Here is a 27,484-nt window from a genome sequence, read left to right on the forward strand (position 1 = left end):
TTTGTGGGTGATATGGAGTAGCAACTTTGTGAGTAACTCCATATTTCTTCATTAAAAACCCAAAAAATTTATTACAAAAATGTGTACCCCCATCACTGATGATAGCCTTGGGGATACCAAAATGAGATAAAATGTTTTCTTTTACAAATTTCACGACAGTCTTATGGTCATTTGAGCGACATGGGAGTGCCTCAATCCATTTGGACACATAGTCTACAGCGGCTAGAATGTAGAGAAAACTTTGAGAAATCGGGAAGGGTTCCATAAAATCAATGCCCCAAACATCAAAAATTTCCACAATCAAGATAGGATTTAGGGGCATCATATTGCGTTTTATAATTCGACCTAGGTGCTGACAACGAATGCAGGCTATGCAATGTTCGTGTGTATCGTGAAAAAGGGTAGGCCAGTAAAAATCACATTGTAACACCTTGGCCGCAATTTTCTTTCCACTAAAATGACCTCTGCAAGATTGTTCATGGCAAATGGATAATACGTCGGTGTGCTCCCAGTCGGGAATGCAGCGACGAATGAGTTGGTCGAAACAATATTTAAAGAGGTAGGGGTCATCCCAGAAATAATATTTACAGTGGATAAGAACTTTTTACGATCGGGACGTGACCAAGAGGAAGGAACTTCCTCGGTAACTAGGTAGTTAACGATATCCGTACCATGGAGATGAGAAAATAGAGTACAAATATTCGTGCGGGAAGGAATCACGTGATGGCTTCCGTAATCACTATCAATGTCACCAACCAGCCTTTGATAAATAGTCGGCCCGCGACATTTTCGGTTCCTTTCTTGTCTTTGATTTCCGTGGTGAATTCTTGCAAGAGAAGGATCCAAATAAACAATCGCTGTTTCGCGATCCTTTTCACGAAAATAAGAACCGGCGCGCATGGTCCGTATATACGATGGTGGATGATCCAACTAGGTAAGGGCGAAACTTATCCAAAGCATAGACAACAGCTAGGAACTCTTTCTTAGTTGTTGTGTAATTGTGTTAAGCGTCATTAAGAGTTTTACTAGCATAGTAAATGACAATGGGTTTGTCATCACGTCGTTGGCCTAGTACGACGCCAATAGCAAAGTCGCTAGCGTCACACATCAGTTCGAATGGTTGAGACCAATCAGGGGGTTAAATGATAGGAGCGGTAGTTAGGGCGGTTTTTAGAGTTTCAAAAGCTTGTTTACAATTAAAATTGAAGTCGAATACCGCATCCTTAAGTAGGAGATTGGTTAAAGGTCGAGCAACTTTAGAAAAATCCTGAATGAATCGCCTATAAAACCCAGCGTGGCCTAAAAAGGCATGGATATCACTAATTGTACGTGGGAAAGGTAACGAAGCAATTTTAACAATTTTAGCTTTATCAACCTCTATCCCGTCTTTCAAAACGATATGACCTAGAACAAGTCCTTTGGTAACCATGAAATAGCACTTCTCCCAGTTAAGTACCAGATTTTTCTCTTCACAACGCGTTAACACTTTAGAAAGGTTGGATAGGCAGTCGTCAAAGGAATTTCCGTAAATGGAAAAGTCATCCATGAAGACTTCCATATAACGTTCCACCATATCACTGAAAATGTGAAGCATGAAGCGTTGGAAGGTGCCTAGGGAATTGCAAAGACCAAAAGGCATTCGTCTGTATGCAAAGGTTCCAAAGGGACATGTGAAAGTTGTCTTTTCTTGATCGGCGGGATCGATGACAATTTGGAAGTAGCCGGAATAGCCATCAAGAAAATAGTAGTAAGCATGACCGGCTAAACGTTCTAGCATTTGGTTAATGAATGGGAGAGGGAAGTGATATTTACGTGTTCTGGCATTAAGTTTGCGATAGTCAATGCAAATTCTCCATTTTAATGGAATGCGAGTGTAAATGCATTCACCATTTTCATTTTGTACAACTTGAATGCAGGACTTTTTAGGAACAACGTGGACAAGACTAACCCAGTCACTATCAGAGATAGGGTATATGATACCCGCATCAAGTAAACGTAAAACTTCCTCTCTCACCACCTCTTTTATGGCGGGGTTAAGGCGACATTGCAGTTCTCGCGATGTCTTTGAGCCGTCATCGAGATGTATACGATGCGTGCATACACTAGGGTCTATTCCCTTGATATCATCTAAGGACCAACCGATAGCGGAGCGGTGTTCACGAATGACACGAATCAAACGTGCTTCTTCGTCGGTAGTTAAGTGAGCAGAAATTATTATAGGGTGACTACCATCGGGATCGAGATGCACGTACTTCAAATCAGAGGGTAGAGGTTTTAAATCTGGAGTTGGAGGATTGGGGATTAAGGATTCATGAGCGACCGTCTCTTCAATGGAAAAGATCGAGTCCGGTTCTTCTGAATCAGTTGGCACCGCAGTAGTAGGATCAAATAGTGGTACTGACTCTAATAATACGTGGACATCCTTGATGTACAAGTCATCGTCAAACTCAGGATTATCAAGAAAAAGAAATTGGTGTATCTCATCTTCAGAAAAAGAGTTTGTGAAATAATCGTGTGCCAGGCTATCAACCAAGCTAATCTCACCCTCCATTATAGGATCGGGAAATTGTTTCATTAATTTGAACACGTTAAGTTCGACAGAAAGGTTCCCGAAAGACAACGTCATCGAACCGTCCCGACAATTTATGAGAGTGTTAGCAGTTGCAAGAAATGGACGTCCAAAGATGATAGGAATGGAATCACATGCCACTTCGGTATCTAGAATGACAAAATCAACGGGGTAGTAAAAATCTTGGACCTTGACTATGATGTTTTCTACTATGCCCTTTGGGTACTTGATGGAGCGATCCGCGAGTTGTAGAGTCATATTGGTAGGTTTTAATTCATGAAGACCTAACTGCTTAAATAAGTAGTAGGGAAGTAGGTTAACACTGGCGCCTAGGTCTAAAAGTGCGGTAGCAGTATACTTGTCGCCCAACGTGCATGGTACAGTTGGTCGACCTGGGTCTTTGTATTTAACCACACCATTGGTAGTAGTGATTGAGGAAAACTACTCAGTGAGGAATGCTTGTTGAGGAACATTCATACGTCGTTTGGTGGTGCACATGTCCTTCAAAAACTTGACATGTTTGGGCAAATGCTTAAGCGCATCTAGAAAAGGTAAGTTTATGGTCAAATTTTTGAAGGTTTCACGGATCTCATCAAAATGTTCGTCACGTTTGTTCTTTGCCAAATGGGCAGGGAACAGAGCTTTTGGGAAGAATCATGCATAAGGATCAGTGGCGTCTTTCCCTAGGGACGTGGGTGTAGATTTGGAAGGAACAACTTCGTCCATTATAGGTTGCGGGGTAGGAGTTGGAAAGACGTCTGTCATGGCTTCCGTCGATTTTTCGTCTGGCATACGTATGTTATTGTTGATGGTTCGGCCAGAACGAAGAGTGATAATGGCATTTACCTCACCCTGGCTTGGATTACTAGATCCTAGTGCATTGTTGAGTTCAAAGGCAGTGTTTGTAGGATTAGGGTTTGGAACTGCTTGGCGGGGAACACGCTTTTGACTTTTATCTTATGCTAACAGCTGAGAGACCGCTGGATAGATGCTAAGATTTGATTCTGTTGATTCATGTAAGTCAGAAAAAGTTTCAAATTTATTTTATCGGCAAATGGATTGTACCCAGTGAGAGCAAGAGGGAACAAGTTCACGGTTATTGTTTACAGGTTGATTTTGGTAGCCATATCCTTTATTAGCGGGAACAAGGTTGCGGTTGTTTTGGTACCCTATATTTGCGTTGTTGGGAAAATTATTTTGCCCTTGCTGAAATTGTGGAGGATTTCCTTGACGGTAGGAATTGTAGTTCGCGGGTGGTCGCGCAGAAGCGTTGTTGACACCCGGAAGAGCTTATTGTTGGGCAAGGGGTGCCCAAGCCAAATTCGGATGTTGTTGCCAAGGTGCATTAGGGATGTTAAAAGCACAAGCCTCTTCAGAATATTGGGGTAGGCACTCGTATACCAAAGGACAATAAGAATCGGCATGCTCAGGACTTAAGCGAAGAGGACATGGGGAAGTGTTGGCAGCCATGACCTGTTTGGGTTTCTGATCATTTACTTGAAATGAAAGAGCATCTACCTTTTTGTTTAGGGACTCGATTAGGGTTTTTAATTCCGGATCGGGTTTGACCTCAAACATAGATGTAACTTTGGTATGAGTGTCTTTAGAAGATCTGGAAGAATCAGTGTTTCCCCAATGGGTGCTTCGTGAAGCCTGTTTCTCAAGGAAAGTGTATGCTTCAGTAGCACCTTTGTCCATGAAACAACCGCCATTCATAATATCTAATGTTTCCTTTTGATGGTCAGAGAGACCATTAAAGAATGAACGGACTAATACAGCGATGTCGAGTTGATGATGGGGACATTGGAGAAGCAGATCAGTAAATCTGCTCCATGCTTCCGAAAAGGATTCCTGGGGGTGCTGGCGAAAGAATTGAATCTTCTAAAACATTTCTGTAGTTTTCTTCTGAGTATAGAATTTTATCATAAATGCTTGTACGAGTTTGGCCCATGTGCTAATGGATTGCGGCGCTTGTCCAGCGAGCCAAACTGAAGCTTTATCAACTAAGGTGAAGGGAAACAACCTAAGCAAGACTTGTTCGTTGGTAACGGTTGGATGGCGGAAAGTGGTGACTACTTGTTGCATCTGACGAAGATAATTGTACGGTTTTTCATGGTTTAAATCATGGTAAACAGGTAACAAACCGAAAATGTTTGGCAGAATGTGAAAATCACCTACAATCGCATCGAGTTTAATGCAGGAAGCAGGTCCTTCCTGTAAGGCAGTATAGAAATCCGAAAGGGGTTTCTCGACTGTGGGATTTTCCTGGGCCATAATTCAGGGAGATAATGGCAACAAAGATGTTTGACGAGGTTGGTTTACGGAGGAGAAACTATGTCTAGGAGATAGCATAAGCAGTTGTTTATTGTATTTTCGACGATGATATGTAAGTTCTAATTCCTTATGTTTACCAAACCGTGGTCTCATACAAATACAATTTTAATTCAAGGCTTCATAAGGAACGAATTATGATTGGAGGTTTTAGAATTAAGGAAGGAAGGAGGTGAAGCATGTCTTCCTGAGCTGTTGCTAACTCGAGCAGGTAAGCTAGGACAACGTGTGAATATTCCAGCAGCTAGGTCACTTGATAGAATTGAGGGAGGTTGTTCGTGCTAGCACGTTCCTTAATTAGGCAACCTCAATTTTTTTCAAATTTCCTAGGCACTGATGGAATAGGATGATGATTTATGATGGTGTATTATGCGGGGTGCTATTAAGATGATTAAGATGAAATTTTAATAATTAGGATTTTTTTTTATTTTTTTTATTTTTAAAATTTTTAATTTTTTAAATTTTTAGTTTACGTAATTAATGTATTATGGAGACGTGATTACAAAACCGTAGGAAAGGCCGTCGGAAAATGTCAGTATTTCCCACGGTGTTAGTCTGTGGGGAAAAATTAGTTTTCCCGACGGTTATGGTCCGTGGGATAAGATATTTCCTACGGTCTTGGTTCGTGGGATTTGTTGTTTGCGTAGTGAATTTTGGTTTTTAGCTGGTGTTATTTGACCGTGGGTAAAGTGAACACCATGGGAAGAAGTGCTTTTGCGACGGCTATGGACCGTGGCAGAGTTATTTTTTTTTTTTTTAAAAAAATATTGATATTTTAATTCCTGGGTCATTTCACCTGCAATCAACAAAGACCTACCAAAACTCCCCTAACCATCCTACACCTCAAAATCAATCAATTAATGTAACTTTTCCACATACATTTTTAGAAGATACCCGACTTCGATTATCGACGTAAATCAACAGTGCAAAACAAGATAGCCTAATTTAGCAGGCCATAAATCCATCAATTAACGTAACTTTTCCACAGACGCACACAAGCTATCGAACGATACTAGAACATCCGATAATAAAATAAGGCGGAAGCGAAGCATGCTTCATCACCATGATTCAACAGAAACCAAGAGTCTGATGGAAAAATTAAAAAAATAACACAACTCCAAAACCTAATCTTCATGGGAGAAATAAAAAATTGACCATTTGGTTTAGCAGTTTGTGTGGCAAGGCGAGCCACGAGCATATTAGCAACAACCCCTGCACTAGGAGTGCCTCCTGTAGCTTCAAATATCTCCTCGTCGATTCTGAAAGTCGTGATGTTCAAAGATCTTCATCCACTCGGTCCGTTACATCCAAAAATGCTTCATCACAACTTCTTCACTGTTTCAAGAGATCAAAATTACAATTTTTTTTCTTATAGGTCACATTACGTGGAATAAAAGGGTGAAAATGAAACGAATTACATCTCTAAACATGTACACACCTGCACTCTATTGCAATGCTTATGCAAAATATCGTAAAACTGATTGGCAACCTGCCAATAACAGCACCAACAGATGAATTATAAGGAACAATATAAATAAACAAAAACAAATGTGCAATCTTGAATCCACACATCAATATAAGGAACTCGATGCACTGCTTACCACTTCATAAGCTTCAAAATTATACGGTATAATGTCAAGATGAGGACAAAGAGCCTTTGCATCCCTAACAAACATTTCAGCTTTTACTCCTACAATTATATTATTAATAAATTTATAAAACAGTGTCAAGGGCTCAAGGTACTAGATAAAACATGAAAAACTGAATTATAAGCAGAAAACTCTACAAAAAAGCAATCATAGTCTCGAGCAGGGTAATTTGTAGACGAAATTTTAGTTGTTCCTCTTGGGTTGTTTGAATGGCACACAGCTACAGGCTTGTCTCGCAATTCGGGACGATTTCGAGAATTCTTGACACAAAAAGCAAATTCCTGAAAAGCACATGGTTATCACCCCTAAAAGATGTATTTACAAATTTTATAAATAACATGTGACAGAGAATTTCTCCTCGAGTGTGCCCCACACACACACACACACACATAATTTGTATAGGGAATAACTGTATATCAGATAAGCAGAACCCCCACCCCACACACACACACACACACACAAAACCCTAAATACATAGACTGACAACAATACCAATTGTAATGCATCAGATCAAGTGAAGAGGTAGAAACTTCTAGTTGATAGCATATAATTGCAAACAATAAGATATTGCGGTAAAGCAATCAGGTCAAAATCAAGACTCTAATGGGTCATTCAGTATATTGCATGTAACATTGACACTCCATATTTTCAAATAAAATATGTGTCGGATACACCGGTATGTATCCATGTGTGTTACGAGAAACTGACATAATGAAGTACATATTGGGTTACAATATGCATTACTCTATATTGTAAATTTGTAATGCATCAAATCAGTAATATGATACACAAAATTACCCTGTCAATATGGATAACAGAAGTTCCTTGGTCAACATTAGAAGCATCAACAATGGGATTTTCATGTTTAAACCCACAGCTGGGAAAACGCTTACGATAACGATTCCTCTAAGTTCCAATGAAATGCAGCCTTGAGTTCTACAAAATTCAAAATTCTGGATGAATTGTAATGCAAAATTTTCTTCACCGGAAAATTTCATAAATAAAACACAAACAGTATTATGCCAATAGAGAACCGAACTGCTTGAGATGTTTCTATTTTTTGTATCCTAGCTCACTAAAAAGCATTTTAACAATGCAACATTGTTAAAGAGTTCTAATGATTAAAGATTGCTGATAAGAAAACAATATAACAAGTCAACTAGCTCTTGTCATATATACGGTATACCCGCGAATCTGAATATACATACGATTATGCGTTTCTACCCAAAGATGATCCAATGGTGATTAATTTTGAATTATAAAAATTTATACAAAGTGTCATTATGATGATAGTGCAAGCCGAACTGTCTTATGCCATCATCCAATAATCCTATATGAAAAGTTCGGCTACCTAAACCAATTGGTCATTTTTCAGTAGTATCCACTAACAATACATTAAGCAAAAATAGGGATACAAAATAATAATAATAAACATAAAACTAAGAGAGTGGTTCATAACAAACTTACAGCAACTATCAGCTATTATGAATCTCCAGAAGACTTTGTGCCGCACAGAAACAGACCGAACAGAATAATTTGTCCTCCTGATGATAAGTCGTTTATCTGTTGTCATGTGAATACCAGGTCAACTTCCCAAGTTCTCTAACGGAGCAATTCTACTCTCTTTCCCAGTATATACTACTTCAGAAGATCTATTCATAATATCAGCTTCGATGATCATAGTTCTTTCTTTTGCTTGTATATTAGCATCCATATTGGCCATTCACTGCAGTGACTCAGGAACAAATTCCGCAATTTTCTCAAGAAGACTCTGGATTATATAGAAAAAAGGAGGGGAGGGGAGGTTAACACACAATAATAATTTGCATAAAATAGTCCTAAAGAAAGTTCACCAGACAAAATCACATAAAATTGCATCAGCTGGAAATGCACATACCCTATCAAAATCGCTTGTGGTTCGCACATACCATCTCCAGCAACCACCCCAGCACCTGACAAATTCCTGGGTTCGTTATAATATTTTCTCAGTTCAGCCAAGGAAGAATCATCATTGCCAAGATACCATTTGGAAAAGGGACCATAGCCATAAAATCGACCACCCGAATTCCCATTCTTCAGTAGCAAAATCATCACCAAACAAACCTTTCAGATACTTCGCTTCGCTCTTCCCGAACAAAGTAAGTCTACCATTTGGGTGAGTGAACATGACAAAGTCCTGCTCGAGTACCTGAAACCCACTATCCCCAACTTACCCAAATCTACAGATTTATACAGCAGCTTAAAACCCCAACAGTGACAAATCCAATTAGCTATTCAAACACCGAAATTCCAACCTTACTTCACCAATTATCTGTTATACACAAATGGAAACACAGTAATTAACACAATAAACCCCAAAAAAACTGGAAAGGCAAAGGTACAATCATTAAATAGAAGAGTAAAATAAATGAATATGAAAACCCTTGAAGAAACTAAACTGACCTGGGTTTTGGTTAGCAACGATTCCAAGTTGAGACGTTGAAGGAAAAAAAACATGTCTTTGAGTAATGAAGAGAAACAAAGCTTGTAAACACTGAGAAAATTAAACTTGAAAAAATTTGTCAAATAAAACCCTAGAAAAAAAAATCGATGCTTGAAATAATTTTTTTGATTTCATTACCATTTTCAGATGTGAGAAGTAGAAAAAGGAAAAAAAAAATAGATAAAAAGGTAAGTGGTTAATTGTGCGGGGCGAAGCTAAGCGGTGGTGGGGATTGGGGAAGGAGAAAATAGCTTTAAATCCCTTTCCCACAATAAATCCTAAGAAAATTAAAGTTGAAATACGATTTTTGCTTCAGTACCTTATTGAGATGGAAAAAAAAATTGGGGTTGAGTGGTGGTGGGGGACGAAGGCTATGTGGGTGGAGGAAGAAATACCGTGTCTTTTTTGTTTTTTTCTAAGTGTTTTCAGCCCTAACCCCACGGTCAAAACGCGAAGAACAACCGTCCTGATTAAAAAAATTGTACCCGACAGTTTCGACCGTCGCTCCACCCACGGCCAATTAAACAGTTAAACCGTGGCTAAAGGTATTAAAGCTACAAAATGAGGAAAAACTTATTTGCTACGGTCAAAATTCGTAGGAAACTATGCAAGGGTTTATGACCGTGGCTAAAAATATCGGGAATCCGTGGGAAAAAGTCGATTTTCTTGTATTGGCAACTTAAATATGAGATAGGGGAATGTCGAGAACGAACTCATACAAATGAATACCGCGTACGTGAATTGATGTAATATACACATACAAAAATATTCTAAGCAGGTGGTTTGAAACTACACATACATCCAAATATATTCGAATCATATTAATCGTGTTAACGTGAAGATGTAATAACGAACCACATTTATATGCAAAGAGTTCTCATGCCAACACACAAACATGCAAGGTAAAATAGGTTATAGCAACAACCAAATAATATCCTCGACAAAGTTTGAGGAGTTTAAGAATTTGAAACCTGGCGTCCCGCGATTCCTCGTACAATGATCGAACTAACTCTCGAGCTCGTGAACTTACTGGATAAACTGGACTAGAGAGTCCAAAAGAGTACTGAAAAGGAAAGTGGCTCAGACGAAAACCGGAGTGTTGATACTCGGGTTAGTCTCACTACATTACTAATATAGTCTCGTCCGAGACTCTTTTGTCAGTTCAATGCTTCAAGTTCCTACGGAATACTTAAACTATGCTAATAAAAATAAACAAGATCTGGTTCACAGATATCTGTTAGTAGAAAAAGTTGGGGCAAACAGGTACGTAATACGTTAGTATTACAAAAGAAATGGAAATTAAAAAGATGAGGGGGCAGGGGATTTATGTTTGATGTATTTCAGTTATTACGTTAAATGTCTAGAGTCCTTCGGCGTGCAGCGGCGCCATTTGATATAATGTGAAATTATACGTTTATTGGTTTTAGTTACTTAAGTCTGAAGTCCACAGTCCGAAGTCCGAAGACCAAAGTCCAAAGTCCGTATAGTCGTTCGTTTAGTCAAGTTACCTTACTCACGTGGGTTTGGTAGGATAGGTCGAGTAAGAGATCGTCCAAACCTTAAGGCTCAGCAAGGTTAACAACTGGAATTACAACTTTTAATGAGTAGGATTTTAGGTTTTTTTTGTTGGTTTAATTAAATTAACTGTAATGTAAATAATGTAAATTACTAACGGTGATTTTGATGTAAATAAACAAAGATAGAGAAACAGGGAGAGGGTTAATCATGCTCATGTAATAATTATTTTTTAATAGTTTATATTACCACATCACTACAGCTCTAATTCGTCTCGAGTTCATAGACAAATCCAAGACGACGTCGAGTATTGATCTCTAGCGAAATGCCCACATCTCTGAGCCGCATCGCACTAGCATAAGAAGTTGAACTAATATTTCATCTCTAGAATATCATTTCAGCTCCTGGCTCGATTCTCATCATCACCGGACAAATTGGAGAGTCATCGACACTGAGAGTCGCTACGAGACATTTTGGGTCTCTCGCGAGACTGTTTTGGAGCATCAGCACTCCAACTTTATACAGTCTCAACCATTTTGGGACCGGATGTCTAATATACACCTAATTCCTAAGTAGTGATTCTAGAATATTAAATAGTCAATCCGGATTTTCACACGAGCAGCATAACCCTCCCCCCGAGGTGGGGGGGGATTAGCTCATGGTCATTGAAGGAATAATTAAACTTGCTGTATGCATTAAATAAATAAATGCAGGACAGAAATTAAACTTGACAAGAAATGGCTTTCATTAAGAAGAAAATGACTTACAGTATTTAAGCTGCTGGAATAAAAAGGGATAGAAATTAAGTGCTGAAATGAAAACTAACTGATTGCTAAGCGGAGGCTAAAACATGAAAATGCTAAAAGAGAATATCTGAAGACCCACCCCCTCATATATATATAGGCTAGATGGCTGGAGAAGGATTAATTGAGTTTTGGCCGTTTCTCAATTTGAGACGTTCAAAACTTTGATATTCAAAGTTTTAAATGCATGTGAATTCCTTTTAACCAAAGTTTTGTTTACGAAACAAAACTTTCATTTAATGTTTCGTCCTTTTGTGTTTTGCTTTTGTCCCTTTGCTCAATTTCATTTCAATCTTTGAACAGGTACGTGTCTTCTCACATTGCAAGGTGGCACAAATTTGTGACTATCTCTTGCCACCTGCCTATGCTGACTTGTCATGCCTTTTAGGCCTACCGAGTGGGTCCACTTAGTGTGTCTAGTGGCGGCGCTGATTTTGGCGTTTTTACAATTTTATGTCTTTGCGTAGGGTTCGTCGCCCTGGTCGATCTGGCAGTTCATTAGCCAACGTCGGCATCTAGATTTATCAGATGTGAGCTTCAGAAGTTTGCTGCTTCTTTATATGTGGACCCGTTCTACACTGGTTTTGTTCTTTTGGAAACTTCGGCTCTAGTCAGGCTTTGTTGGGCTTCATTGGGGTTGAGTGGGAAACTTCAAATATTCCAGTATTCCCGTACTTCGATGCATGTTTTATCATTATTTTCATGTTAACTGCGGAAACCTACAAAAGTACAAAATTATAATTATTACATGATTATTAAACACATAATTGATCAAAATGTTATGTCTCTCGGGGTTTAATATTACAGTTTTGAGTGCTTATCACCTACTATTCTTGTACATGCGTTTGAATTGAAGTTTTAGTTACCAACAGTCTTTTACTTGATTTGAAGCCAAAATTCAGTATATTTGTAGTAAGGTTTAAGATTGAACTAAATGTGGATATGGAAGTCCCGCAAGTCTTCTTTAGAACGCAAAAAGTCCCATTGCATTTCATTTTGTTTAAAAAGAGTTACACCCTTCAGAACCAAACGGCACCACCGATCTCCTTTATCTAGGAAAGAACACACAGGAGAAATTTAAGCTCTATTTGAAGTTGTTTTTAGAAGGTGTTTTTTACGGTAATATGTATAACATTCCTCCAATCCATAAAATTTTCTTCCAGTATGTTCCACTATACTTTCTCCCGAGTCCCATACTATGTCTAGATGGTGGGGAATATAGTTACTACAATTGCAGCGTGATGTCTGGTATCTGATCTTTACTATTTCATATTGCATTTTTAGGTGCATGGGGTTCCATACTATCTCAACGGGAGGAGGGACTGGATATGGAATGGGGGCATTATTAATATTGAAAATTAGAGGAGAGTATCTTGATAGAATGATGCTTACTTTTTCAATATTTCCTTTTCCAAAAGTATCTAATATTGTCATTAAACCTTATAATGCGACGTCTGTTCATCAGTTGGTTGAGAATGCTAATGAGTGTATGGTTCTTGATAATGAGGCTCTTTATGATATTTGTTTCAGGACTTTGAAACTCACTACTCCTAGCTGTAAGCATTTTTTTTAAACATGTTATGTTTTGTTTATTTAGTAGTTTTAAAGGTTAGATTTGTTTATTCTTGGTTCAATTTGTTTATTTATAGTTAGAGATTTGAACCATTTGATATATGCTACTATGTCTGGTGTGACGTGTTGTTTGAGGTTCCCTGGACAATTGAACTCTAATTTAAGGAAGATTGTTGTTAATCTAATCCCATTTCCGCGTGTTCACTTTTTTAAGGTGGGTTTTGCTCCACTTACTTCACATGGTTCTCAGCATAGGGCTTTGATTGTGCTGGAGCTTACTCAACAAATGTGGGATGCGAAGAACATGATGTGTGCTACTGATCCACGACATGGGAGGTACTTGACTACATATGTGATGTTCCGTGGGAAAAAGAGTACTAAGGAAGTCAACAAACAGATGATTAATGTGCAGAACAAGAACTCGTTTTACTTTGTGGAGTGGATTCCAAATAATGTGAAGTCTGCTGTTACTGTTTAAAGGTTAAGGTTAATGTGAAGTTTACTATTTGAAGGTTAAGGATAAAACAATAATTATATATATTTTTCTTTTTTTAAAAAAATTTGAAACATTTTAGCCACAGCCACTATCCGTCAAATCCTGTGAGAATATAGCCTTAAAGCCTTATATAAGTGAAATATTTGAGTAATGACATAAGGGAGAAGTAAATTCTGAATAGAGAAATCACACGTCCACTTACTTGATCACTATACCATATCCTAAGCGAGAATTTAGGCCCTTTTTGGATCGATATAGCCAGAAATTCAAACCTATATGAAATTATTTTCCGCTAGTCGCCCATCTGAGCCTTTCTTTAGCCTTTTCATAAACCGCAAATCCTTTACCATTTTACAAAAACAAAATAAAAATAAATTAGCCTACCCATTTTTGAATGAGTCTGAGAATAGAGATGAAATGAAGAAAGGAAAGAGAAAGACCTGTGGAATACAAAGAATTTGTTAGTTGCTTCAAATAAGAAAAGAAAATAAAGTTTCCATCCAAAGAAAAAATAAATAAATAAATAAAATAAAAAGTTAGAACTCCAAAAACATAATCAAATGAGTCAAAAGCCAAAAGAAAAAGGAAAAAAATGACTAAGGATGGAAACAAAGTGTAGAAGCAAAGTAGAAAAAGGTTTTCTTTAGTTACATATTTTGAAGACTCTATTATCTCAGACTTGTCCTTTTGAATATCTATTTCCTTCCTTCTTAAACTATCACCTAATCCCCGCAACACCTAATAAAGACCTCTAGCTCAATTAAGAATAGGTTAATGCAGTGTAGTAAAGGCGTTAAAGCGCACCGAAGGCGCAACACCCTCTTGTGCCTTAGGCGCAAGGCTGAAAGTAAGCGCCACTAGCCTTTGATTGAAGTAGCGTAGTAATAAAAAAATAGATATATCAAATAAAAAAAAAAATAAATATTAAATATGACATGAATTATCACTGGTTTGCTTAGCCAAACTTTAAAATTAATTTTATGTGATTGTAAACATAAAACCATTGTAGTCATTTAAAAGAAAAATCTTAAGCAATAAGTAAAGAGCAAAATAAAACTCATATCTCTCAATACAATCTAGCTCAACTTCAATATACTAAAATAATGAACCGATCGAATTGAGCCAAATGAGTTATTTATAAAATAGAACACGTGGTTCAATTTTAGAATCCCGTAAAACTTCATTTAAAATTTAATCTATCTTTGTGTCTTTTCTCAATCCATACAACTTAACAAAAACTAGTCAAAATTAAGTTTAAAGTGTACTCCACAATGAAACTTACTAAATTTGTACAATTTCTTATATCATACAACAATTGGATCGAGTGTAAATGTGTCACGTATAGCAAAAATTGTAAAAAAACAAAAACAAAAAACTGTAAAAGTTGATAAGGCGCGCGTCTTGTGCGCCTCGACAAAAAGCGCAAAAAAGCACAAAAAGCGCACGCCTTATATGACCTCTCGCGCCTTAGTCAAGGTGAGGCACTAAAAGTGCGCCTTGCGCTTTAAGCGTGCCTTGACTACACTGGGTTAATGTAATAGTAAGTGGCAGATGTGTTGGATCAACTTCGGCTTCCTTGTACGTCATTGAGTTTGTAAAGTAAAGTGTGGCCACTGCGCACTGGAGTGAGCGAAACTTGAGTGGAAAAATTAGAGTGTTTTTGTCTTGACATATTTGTGAGGACCTACTTATGGACACTATTCCAGAGTTTCATAAATGAATCTGTTATTGCATTTCATAGCATAGTTCATTATATATGTGTTTATCCGTAGATGATTGATTATTATGCACATATTAGCTTAGATTTCGAATTGATTATTTTGTATTCATTGCTAGTGAGATGTATAGATATCTGAGAATAAATAAGGAAACAGTAATTTTATTTCTTAGTCGTTGTAGTATAGATGAAGTTTGTGAGTACCTTCTCTGGAAAACTCTCACGAGGCTATAACTTGTCCACTAGGGAATTCCTAGTGGTTTAAGGCCTAATTGCATATGGTCAATTCAATCGCACTCGGTGAAATGAGATTAGTTAAGAACTCCATTTTGGTCACTTATTTTAATTTCTCATATTTGCTTGAGGACAAACAAAATGCTGTTTAGGGGTGGTTTGATAAGAGCCCAAAACTGTAGTTTTAACCCCTTAATAATATTACATTTAGACCAATTATGTGTGTAATAAATAAGAGTTAGTACTGTTTACGTGACGTGCTTTTGTGTATTTCAGGTATTGGAGTCAAATATGTGAAGAAATATGTCACTTTTGCAAGAGAAAGGAGTAAAGGTTGGTTGCTAAGAAGTTCTATGATTAAAGCCCAAGTTTCAAGGAGAAAAGGTCGTTTTAAAGCCCAGTTAAGAACAAAAAGATACACGGTCAACGGGGGGGGGACTCAAGATTAAAGCAAATACATGTATGTTATCCTGTACAAATTCCAAATAATATTTGAAACAATATGTTGAAGTTCCACATACTATTAGACGGTGCTAAAAAGAATAATATCAATTTACCTGACATTCTAGTAGATAGAGTAAATCTTGTTATTAGGAGAAGCACTTATAGCTTCAATTCCTTCTCGGATATGCGTAGGGAGCTCTTGAGTACCCTGAACTGAAATCCAGTTATGCATAATAGTGAAACCAATTAGTAATGAACAGTAAGAAAATAATTAGCTCAGTAAGGCATATATATTAGCTTAAACCAGCTCACGTGATGTGTTATTGACCCATGGATACTACATGCTCATACACGCTATTAGATGGGTAGCTCATTACCATCGACTACACTCATGAAATTAACATCTTGAAAGTTTTATTAATCACCAGGCTTGATGTAACAAACTCACCATTTAATTCATGTGTTCTAAAATCGACATTCAATTGACATAAACAAGTCCTATATAACATTAAAATCTTGAATTTCCCCACAATAAACCTTAATTAACTAAACTAATAAACAATGAAAACAAATTAAACCATGATGGAAATTAAAACAATCGAATCATGAATTCAATAAATTATCACTAACCCAACACTCGGAATAAATAATTATAATAACCAAGCTCACAATAAGACTAACTCCACTAGCAAAACCTACAACATTGTATCCAAATTATCAAACTAAGCTTGGATAAAATTCAAGACATTACACCAAGCCACTATAGAGGCAATCAACTGACTAGTACAGGCCATTACCGGGCTGATACAGGCCATCATCAGGAGACATTATATAGGGACGAGTACAAACCATGGGGGGTTGTGGATTTCAATTTTCAGCACGAACTAAGGTAAGTTAAAGCTATCTAGCCAACAACAAAATGGAACGGATGGAAGAATACATGATCACAACAAAGCGTTCCATCATAAAAAAAAAGCATTTCATATTCATTCATTCAATTCTCCCTTTCTCCTATATAAATCACAAGCATCTCTCTAACTCTCTATCTCCTTTGTCCTTTGCAAATAATTAACTTAGCAATACAGACTTTAGAAAACAAGAAAAAATGTAAGTATAAAAAATGGGAATTGGGTTCAATCGTTCAAGAGAGTAACACCAACATTTGATGAAACCGCTAGAGCACGTCTTTGCCAAAACAATGGTAGCGTGCACTTTCCAGAAGAAAATTCTGCTGAGCTTTTTGATTTTATAAACTCATTTATAGATAAGGATGAAAGAAAGTTTTAGGAAAAAGAGATTGATTTAGAAAAAAAATGGCTCATATTCTAGGACCCATCACTTCTTCTAATTCTTCTGCTGGTACAGAACTGTAGAAACTAGTAAACCGATGACCTTCTTGTTGCTTGGTAATTCTCATAATGGTGATGTAAGAATGAGGATTCGTTCGGAAACCGGACTGGCTTTGAAAGATATAAACCTTACTAAACAGATGAAGAAGAATAGCGAGGGAAAACTATTGAATGAATTACAAAGTCCGATTTCTTACAACAAATACCCAAAATTTTAGACTCCAAATTTTGCAGATAAAAATTAGAAAGAAAATTTTTTCAAGATCAATAATAAGAACCTAATTACAAGAAAAGGGCAACCTTGCATTTATTCAGTAAAGTTTAAGAATTTAAATTAACCAAAACAACAACTTACTTGCTTGAAAAGACCAACGTTGCAACAATATTCAGAGAGAGATAGAATAACCATGTCTGAAATGATGAACGGGACTGGGAGAGAGATGGAGCAGAAACCCTAATTGACCGATTGAAAAGAGGGAGTTTTAGCGCAATGTTCTTTGCCCTATTTTCGTTTTTTTTTTTTTTTTGGTTTTGGGGACCCCCTTTACCCACGGTACGTGTAAATTTTTGAAAAACATAAACCACCTTTTTCAAGAAACAGTGGGGTATACGAATATCCAAAAACAAACTTCCAATATTTGGTGGTACCGTGGTATATGGCATATTATATACCACTGTAGACAGTAAACAGTGGTATTTGCTTGCACCTAAATTGGAAGCTCAAACTGTACCGTGGTAAATGACTATTAGTCACTGTTATTGGAAAAACAGTGGTATATACCATTTGACCAACCGTGGTTAATGACCATTTCTGTAGTAGTGATACCCCATATTTTCTACGGTGATAGAAACCATGCACATGGTGATAGAAACCATACACATTTAACCTTAGTATAAAAATCAATTAAAAATATGTATCATTGGATTTCATGAAAAACACTTATAATAGAGATTCTAACAAAAACAAAATAACAAGAATTTCATGGGGAGCTTTCACTTTTCAAATCGAGTGGAAGTTTAGCCCTCCATGTTGGTAATAAACGTGAAAGAATAATAAAAGACATGCAAGAGATTGAATGAACATTGAAACCGCATTTATTGCTTCGATGTTGATCTTTAGAAAATTATACACTCTAGAGCACTCTTCATCACTAATTAAATGCATGAACTATAAATTCTACTAATTGATTACTATAATGGGATGTCTTCAATTCTAATTGATAAGCACCCAAAACTGTAGTTTAAAACCCTTAATAATATTCTATTTAGGGCAATTATGTTTATAATAATAGGAGTTTATTACTATTTACTTGTTTTTATGTATTTCAGGTCTTAGAGTCAAATATGTGAATAAATATATCACTTTTACAAGAGAACTGAGTCAAATTGATTGCTAGAGGAGTTCTATAGTTAAAATCCAAGTTTCAAGGAGAACAACTCGGGCATAAGAGAGATTTATTGTTTTGTTTTATTTGTTTAATTGGTAGGGCCCACAACATGAGTTAAAAAAATGACAAAAATTGAGGACACTGTGAATCTGTAATAGACTGATAGCTACCCACCTAGCTCTAATGGGCCTCATTATATACATAGTTTAGATAGAGAACAAACCCATAAGACAGAATTGGGGATTAATTTAGCTTCTAGTTTGGGTCAGCAGATAATTATGGCTTAAGGACAAACCAAGTTGACCACTGTTGAAAAACGATATTACCCTCATTTAAGTTTTTATCAGTTAAATCAAAATCAAAATGTTGTGGCTAGTGGGGAAAACTCCCACGTGACTTTTCAATTTTGTTTTTGACCACCTCAGCACACTCAAATTTTATGTTAGGACTAACATGAGAAATTTAATTTATTTTATGTTGTACACATGCATAGTGGTGTTTGCATGTTTGTTGGACACATGCATACTGGTGTGTGCATGTGTGGTAGTAGTGTTTACATGTTTGTTGCGCACATACATAATGGTGTGTGCATGTGTGGTATACACATGCATAGTAGTGTTTGCATGTGTGTTTGCATACGTGTTATACACATGCATAATGATGTTGCATGGTAGTATATATACACATGCATAGTAGTGTTTGCATTTGTGTTATGCACATGTATACACATTGTAACGCCCGTATTTTTAAATACGTATTTTTCTATTTAATTAATTAATTTAAATTATTTATTTTCAAAATTCGTCGGATTGGACTCGGGATACGTGGGCCTGGTTTTGGGCCCGAGTCTGCGTTGGGCTTGGGTTTCGGACCCAAGTATATAAACACATTTTTCTAGAAAATAGGGTTCAGAGAATAATAAAATAATGAAAATGGAGGCAGAGAGAAGCCGGTTTTGTCGAGGGAGGGTGGAGCCATTTAATCGGGCTAGGAGGATTCGTCGAGCTGTTCATACAGGTGAGTAGCTATTTTGCTATTTCACCGGATTTGTAGTTTACACACATCAGCATATATTGTTTCGTTTTTATACTGTTCATTATCCTGTTGTATTGGAATTCGTGCTATTTGTGTTATTAAATTTTATTAAATTCGGATTTGTATTAAACCTGTCCAAACTTTTGATTTGGGTAAACCGTCGAAGTTTCAACAGCATCAATGGCCCCCGTCTATGGCTGTTTTGAACTTCGTTTTATGTTGTTGTGGGTTTGTATTGTTGGAGGTTAGTGGGGGATGGAATACTGTGGTCGAGATGGAGATTAGAGGTGCTGCCAAAGCTTGAGAAGGCTTTAATGGCGCTGAACGCCATTACTGCTATACTGGGACTTGGGGTTTTTGCATTTTTAAAATCGTTTGAACCATTTTGTTTGGATTTCGTTGGTTGGTTAATAATGGTTTGAAGTGGGGTAGTGTAGGGTGTGTTGGGGGCTGTCGATTGGAGCTCGGAGAGAAGCCATTAACGGCGGCGAAAATTTTAGATCTAGGTCGAGGGATAATCGGAATGGAATGATTGAGAGTTATTGGCTTTGTGAAAGTTGTAGGGTTTGTGTAGAGGAGTAAAACCGATTTGATGAATTAGGGGAGTGGTGGCTCGAGAGGAGCCGTGGTGGCGAAATTAGTCTTCTTGGCTATTTGGAGAGGAAATCGGTGTTGTTGGTATTGGAAGGTTGGGTTTGTCTTGGGGTTTAAAACCGAGCTATTTCTATTAGTTTGGAGGGTGGTGGTGGCCGGGCGGCGGGCGAAAATTTGGTGAAGAAGATGAGAAGATGACATCTTCATCTTAGTCAGGCCTGGGCCTTGGTTGGTTTTTGGGCTATTTTGGTTTTGTTAGTTGGGCCAGTTTATTAAGTTTTTGGTTGGGCCCGATTTTAAGTTATTTTTGGACCAGTTTAATTAAGTTTAGTTTGGGCCCGGTTTTAAGTAAGTTTTGGGGACCAGTTCTAATATTAGTCTATGGGCCCGTTTCATTTGTATTTTTGGGACCAACCACTTAACCTGTTTTTTGGCGGTTTCTAATATTGCTTGAGGGCGTCCATTAGGACTTAAAATAGATCTAATTGGGTCTTTAAACGTTTTGACTTTCGGGTTCTAAGGTTTGGGCTTGGCCAGTTGGGTCCGAACCATGACCTTAGCCATGAGCCCATGAACCATGCACCTTTGACCTTAGCCATGAACCATGGCTATGACCCTGGACCTGTCGAACACGGAAACGACAGTTTGACTTTGACCCTGATATGTTGAGTTTGACTTTGACCTTTGACCATGGACGGTTGACTTTCACCTTTGACTTTGACGATGACAGTTTGACTTTGACCATGACATGTTGAGTTTGACCTTGACCATGAGGTGTTTACCTTTGACCGTTGACCGTTGACTTTGACTGTTGACCGTTGACTTTGACCGTTGGCTGTGAATGTGGACTTTTTCCAGTTTTTCATATGTTTGTTTATATGGATATATATAGTAATAAAATATTGTCGATATTGTATAACTTGGTTGGTCATTATCTAATTTAGATTTGACGTGAGTAGTGTGTAAAGCATATATATATTGGGCTTTGATTGTGGATTGTGGACTGTTTATTTGTGCTACGTTTTATGTATATATTATATGGATACATATAGTAATAAAATGATGTGGAAGCTTGTATAATTTGGTGGTCATTATCTAAGAAAGATTTGACCTTGATGTTGTGTATTTTTGACACGTGACGATATTGAGATATTAGGAGATATTATATTCCTAATACGTTATAATAAAAATGTATGTGATACGTTGAAGCATTGTGACATGAGATAATATGCTGGGATATTTATATTAATGCAATATCTTGGAGAAATGTATATACACTCCATTATTTTATATGTGAGATGCTAATATAGTATTGGTGAATATTTGCCCACGGGAGTGTGGTGTAGTGCAATAATATATTGGCACGTGAAAGAATGAAAGTGACTATGAGATATAATTGAGATGTTTCTAGATATTATGGCTTAGTGCAATAAGGTAATTGACTTGCACGTGATATAGTAGAAATGTTTATGAGTCATTAATGTATGACACTGAATAAATTACGTAACGAAAATCCTAGAACCGACTACCACAACTCATGTGATTGGCCTTCCTTAGGCGTTTGATTAATCTGAATGGCCTTCGGCGGCCCTTTCCGGGCGTTTCAAGAAAGTGAATGGCCCTCCTCCGGCGAGCCGAATAGTGGCTTTGATCATTCCGTTCGCAAAATAGAACGATGATCGCATATTTTTATGCCGAATAGTGGCGATTTACATAATTGCTTCCGTGTGAGGATTTACGGTGTCGCGCATCCCGCCGGGTGGTTACGCATTTGTGAGTGGTTCATTATGTAAAGGGGAGGATGTGGATGTACATGTTCGGCGTTGGGTAGCGATTGTGGTAGCCAGGGAAACTAGGTAAGACATAGATATCGGCGTGATTTTAGGGACACGCAAAAGAAAACCTTAATTAATATAATTATGGTAATATGTTAGTTAATGATGTATATGTAGATAGATTATTATATATGGTTTTGCGTAGAAGGGTGGGTCAAACTAATTACTTGGGCGCAGACGACCCACTCTGTGATTGAGCATGAAATGAGGTGCGATATATAATATGTTTGTTTGGTTATTTGTTTAGTTGAACCTAAAACCTCGATGGAGGAACTACATGCCTTATTTATTATGTGTATAGTTTGTTGTGTGGTTAGTGGGAAGTTAAAGCCTCGGTGGAGGAACTACCTTATTTAATTATTATTCTTAAGGATGTTGTATTTGTCGTTGAAAGTTAAAAGCCCGGTGGAGGAACTAACGCCTTGTGGATTGTGTTTATATTTGTATAAGTATATGTTGTTTTTTTAGGCTACTCACACCAGCATTGTTTATAATGTTGACCCGATTTGCATGTTTGCTTATCGGTGTGTTCATTAAATGAACATAGTTGATAAGTCTTGACAGGTTTAGTGATGAAGAAGATTGGTTCTTTGCTTGTGGTTTTATGCGTTAGCATTGCATCTCGGGATAAGTTTTGTTTTCCCTTGAGGTGATATAGATTTTCAGTTGAGATAAGGTTATTTGCATTTTCATTTGTAAATGGTTTTTGGTAATGAAGATGACTGTTGTTTAAGTTAAAATTTTTATTGGTTTTAATTATCCGTATATTTTAAAACTGTTTATGGGTTTTTGGGAGTGGAGAGTGCGTCACACCTCGGAGATCGAAGAGTTGGGGACAAATAATGTTTTTCCGAATTCTGTCGAAATTCGGGGTGTGACACACATGCATAGTAGTATTTGCATACGTGTTATACATATGCATAATGATGTTTGCATGTGTGTTATACATATGCATAATGATGTTTGTATGTGTGTTATACACATGCATAATGGTGTGTGCATATTGGTATACACATGCAGTGCATATCATACATCATAGTGGTGTTTGTATATATATCAAAAAAATGTCATAAATGGTATTAATAAAAAATAATTTGCTGACGTCAGCCCGAAAATGTCTTTATAGTGAAATTATTAATGATTGATGCTGATATCAGTCCATTTTTGTCCTAAAACCGTAATTATTAGTAAACCAGGCTTAAAACTGAAAATATTGGTCAATTTATGTGTGTGGGCCTAAATTTATGTCCCGACCCTAAGGCAGAACCACTAAACTTGTACGATAATTCAAAGGTTACGTGTATTATAAGTATTTGACTTAATCTTGCTCCTGTTTATTGTCTTCTTTTTGGTTGAGGAGGACAACAACATGACTACATGAGACTATATGCATCATTGTATGCTTTTTGTGAGCTCAAAAATGTTTTGGTACATGTTATATATGACTTTTGAACGTCTCCACACTCTATATCTATGTCCTAATTATTCTATTTGATTTCCTCATAAATCTAAAGAACAACTAGGCGATGGTACATGGTTTGCATACACCCGGATATATCCCATGCAGTGGGAGTTGCTTGGAGGTTTATAGCTAACATTGTCAAACATCATTGGAAAGCGGTGAAATAGATATTGTATTATTCATGGAGTACCACGGAGACATGTCTATGTCATGGTAGGGGTGTTGTAAAGATGAAGTTGAAGTGTTCAACTTCGTCGGGTCTTCTTGCATGAAGACCATCTTGGATGAGCCGAGTGTTTCATTAGTAAATTGGATTTAGATTGAGTTGTTACAATTGAGATGTGATGTGCATATAGAATCTCGAAGGTTCCAAGTGGGAGATTGTTAGGTTTGTGGAACCGTCGAGCTTTGCTCCGGTGTCCGATGCCGCGATCTCGACTTTCAGTTTGGAGGAGGAGGCGCACCCTGCGCTCTGGTTGGCTTTGGAGAAAACGAACATGCGCTCAACTTATTGGAAGTCAGCGAAGAAAGGAGCGCACACTGCGCTCAAGCATGCCTTGCCCAAGGCGCACCCTGCACTCATGCCTACCGAAATTTTGACAAAGTTGCGATATTTCAGCCCAAAGCCCATTTTCTCACATTTTTCTATGTGTACCTATATAAAAGAAATAGAATAGGGTTTTTAGACAACTTTATGAGATTCATTTATTGGGTATTATGGGAGCTCTATTGAGCTAGGGTTTGAGTGAGGCCTTTTGTTCTTGATTCTTGTTACCTCTTGTAAACTCTCCAATCTTTACTATAAAGGAAACTCGGCTCTTGTGTGGATGTAGGTAATATTTACCGAACCACCTTAAATCTTTATGTCTCTTTGCATTATTTACTTTCATATTTATTGTTGCTATGAATTGTGATGATAAACTAGTGGTTTTGCTATGTTGAGTTTGTTGTGATAACTACCAAAGTCTTGGGTGGGTAATTTCCTTTGTGTGAGCTCCAAGTTGAAATCATTTGGAATAGAAAGTAGCAAGATTGAGGTGTGACTTTCTAGTGAAATCTCCCAACACTAATGGGGGGTAACACTAACTAACCGTTCATATTTTGCAGAACCTAAGGATGGAAACTTTAGATATGTACTTGAGGTGAACAAAAAAGAATTAGAGTTTAATCATACCGGATTCATATATGGAATGGTCATTGGCTTCTGTAGTATGGTGTGGCCTTTGTTTAGCAGTTATGTTGCTTCTACTTGCAACAATTATGAAAAAGGCAAGAATTGGTGCAAACTAACTTCCTCCTGGGCCAACAGGATGGCCAGTTTTTGGAAACTTGTTTGATTTGGGTGCAATGTCACACGCTTCCTTATCCAGCCTTAGTCGAAAATATGGTCCTGTCGTTTGGCTTCGATTGGGTACAGTGAACACTATGGTGGTATCATCAGCTGAAGCAGCTATGGAAATGTTCAAGAACCATGACCTCACTTTTGCCGGCAGAAATATCACTGAGGCCATGAGGGCCTGTTCTTATAACCAAGGCTCAATGGCTTTAGGCCAACACGGGACATACTGGCGCATGTTGAGACGCATCTGTACCACAGAGCTCTTCACAAATAATCGAATCAATGAAACGGAGCACCTACGTACGAAGTGTATAGACAACATGTTAAGGTGGATGTGGGATGAATCTCATAAGAAAGGCAGCATAGAGTGTGCGCGGTTTGTCACCCTTATGAGCTTCAATGTCATTGGTAATGTCATGCTTTCTGAAGACCTTGTTGATCCACAGTCCAAAGAAGGGGATGAATTCTTCAAATCGATTTCTAGAATTGTAGAGTGGCTTGGAAAGCCTAATGTGGCTGATTTCTTTCCCTTTTTGCAAAGGCTTGATCCACAGCGTATAAAGAAAAATATGACACGGGATATGGAGAATTCACTTGGCTTTGCTTATCGATTTGTTAAGCAACGAATTCTAGATAGGCAAAACAAGAAAAAGAGCACAAAGGTAGATTTCCTCGATGCGATGTTAGACTTTCAAGGCAATCAGAAAGATGGTGAACCTGCAGATATCTCTGAGAAGAACATCAACATAATGATACTGGTAAGAAGAGCTCAATTCAGATGCCTTCACAATATGCACTTGCACATTTTACATGTCACATATACAGAGCACCCTGTTCCTATACTGTTCTGTTCATTTTTTATTTATTTTTATTTATTTTTTCAAATCTTTATATACCTCTAACTAGTTGCCTGGATGATGTAGGAATTATTTGCAGCCTCTACAGACACAACTACTAGCACTATAGAGTGGGTGATGACAGAGCTCCTTCGCAACCCTGGTGTAATGAGAAAGGTTCAGGAAGAGCTAGACCAAGTCGTGGGTCAGAACAAATGTATCGAAGAGAGTAAAATAGGAGACCTACACTATTTACAGGCAGTATTGAAGGAAACACTGAGGTTGCATCCTCCAGTACCATTACTAGTACCTCATAGAGCCATGGAAGATACCAAATTCATGTCATATTCAATACCTAAGGACACACAGATTCTTGTAAACGTTTGGGCAATAGGAAGAGATCCGGTTTGCTGGGATGATCCTTGGTCCTTTAAGCGGAGAGGTTCTTTAGGTCTAACACCGATTATAAGGGACACCATTTTCAGTTTATCCCATTTGGAGCAGGACGTCCGATGTGTGTAGGCCCTACCACTGGTGCATCGCATGCTTCACCTTGCCCTAGGTTCATTGATTCATTCTTTCGAATGGGCTCTTGAGGATGGTATTACACCAGAGGTGATGGATATGACTTATGAGGGAGAGGCTGGGTATAACATTGAGAAAGGCTGATCCACTGAAGGTGGTACTAAAACTTCGTTTGGTGCAGGAAAACCATGATTCAGTCAATTAGATGAAGCAACAGACTTGGACCTTCAGTCTTCCAGATTGTACTTGGTTAGTTGCACATTTCCTTGTAGTAAAATTTTAGTAAATGCATGTAATCCCATCTGGATAGTTTTCTCTTGAGTTCGTAAACTAGAAAATCCTACATTATTGTCGTCCTAGGATCTATCCAATCCACTAATCCACTTAAAGCAGTTCAAATTGTCCGATATCTCGAAATTACCACAATCAATCTAAAAGCACACAAGCCAAAAAAAATTAACCATAAAAAGTTGAAAAATTAAAATGCTGGTGATGTATAAGTTGAAGCAAGACAGCTTAACCACTCTACCGCAAGGCGGCCAGGGATTAGGGATTACTTTAATCAATCAGAACTTCCTTTCATCTATGGAATGATTTCGAGAGTACAGTGAAACATTTAGAATTCTGACAATGTGTTCCCATGCATTTTTAACATATTTTAACCTTACTGCAGTCTACAGGATATATCGCCTACAGGCCGGACAATAAATTTAACAAAATTTTCACTTCTTAAAATAATATTTTAACCTTACTACATGCATTTTTTCGCATGAAAAGGACTAATACAGGATAAACAGTATTCGGTATTATATATATAGTATATGCTTTGAGACAAGTATTCTGCTAGTGCATTGTTTATATATGAAGAAAAAGATTAATATGACAGAGACTGTAAACAGGTGATTCTTCACACCGAAACCAAAAATATTTTAGAAACCATAGTCAAACAAGAAGCTGGTTATATGTTCCACATCAACGACGTACAAAACAGTAGTATTTTGGACGTAGAATCCAATGAGAACCTCATCTCTTGATTGGATAATCCTAGTAGGCTAGTAGCGAACTGGCGTGGCAGGAAAGGTACGGTTCAGGTTCCTACAGTTTTTCCAGCAGCTAGATTTTAAAGCTGTGTTCTCTGTTATATTCCTCCAACAATTCTATCCGTTTTATTGGATTTAATTGGTCTAAGCTGTGGTTGGCTTGGAGCAAAAGTTTGGACACTACAATCAGGGGTAGAGGAGTGATTTGATGGGTTTTATTGCGTCTCAACTTAACAAAGAAAGCCTTCTACCAAATGAGAGCATGATGG

The 27,484-nt window shown here is 37.5% G+C and overlaps 1 protein-coding gene and 1 pseudogene across 1 annotated transcript; both read left to right on the forward strand.

The window, feature by feature from the left end:
- The first annotated feature begins 12,667 nt into the window (after nt 1–12,667).
- On the forward strand, nt 12,668–13,399 carry LOC147482661 (tubulin beta-1 chain pseudogene; annotated as a pseudogene).
- An 11,291-nt stretch (nt 13,400–24,690) lies between these two features.
- LOC147482662 (cytochrome P450 76A2-like) lies at nt 24,691–26,532 on the forward strand. Its single transcript, XM_086577710.1, has 2 exons — nt 24,691–25,572; nt 25,738–26,532. The coding sequence occupies exons 1-2, from the start codon at nt 24,823–24,825 to the stop codon at nt 26,170–26,172; spliced, it is 1,185 nt and encodes a 394-aa protein (XP_086433836.1). The 5' UTR covers nt 24,691–24,822; the 3' UTR covers nt 26,173–26,532.
- Nucleotides 26,533–27,484: the final 952 nt, after the last annotated feature.

Source organism: Coptis chinensis, chromosome 8, assembly GCF_015680905.1.
Source record: "Coptis chinensis isolate HL-2020 chromosome 8, ASM1568090v1, whole genome shotgun sequence".
Lineage (NCBI taxonomy): Eukaryota > Viridiplantae > Streptophyta > Magnoliopsida > Ranunculales > Ranunculaceae > Coptis > Coptis chinensis.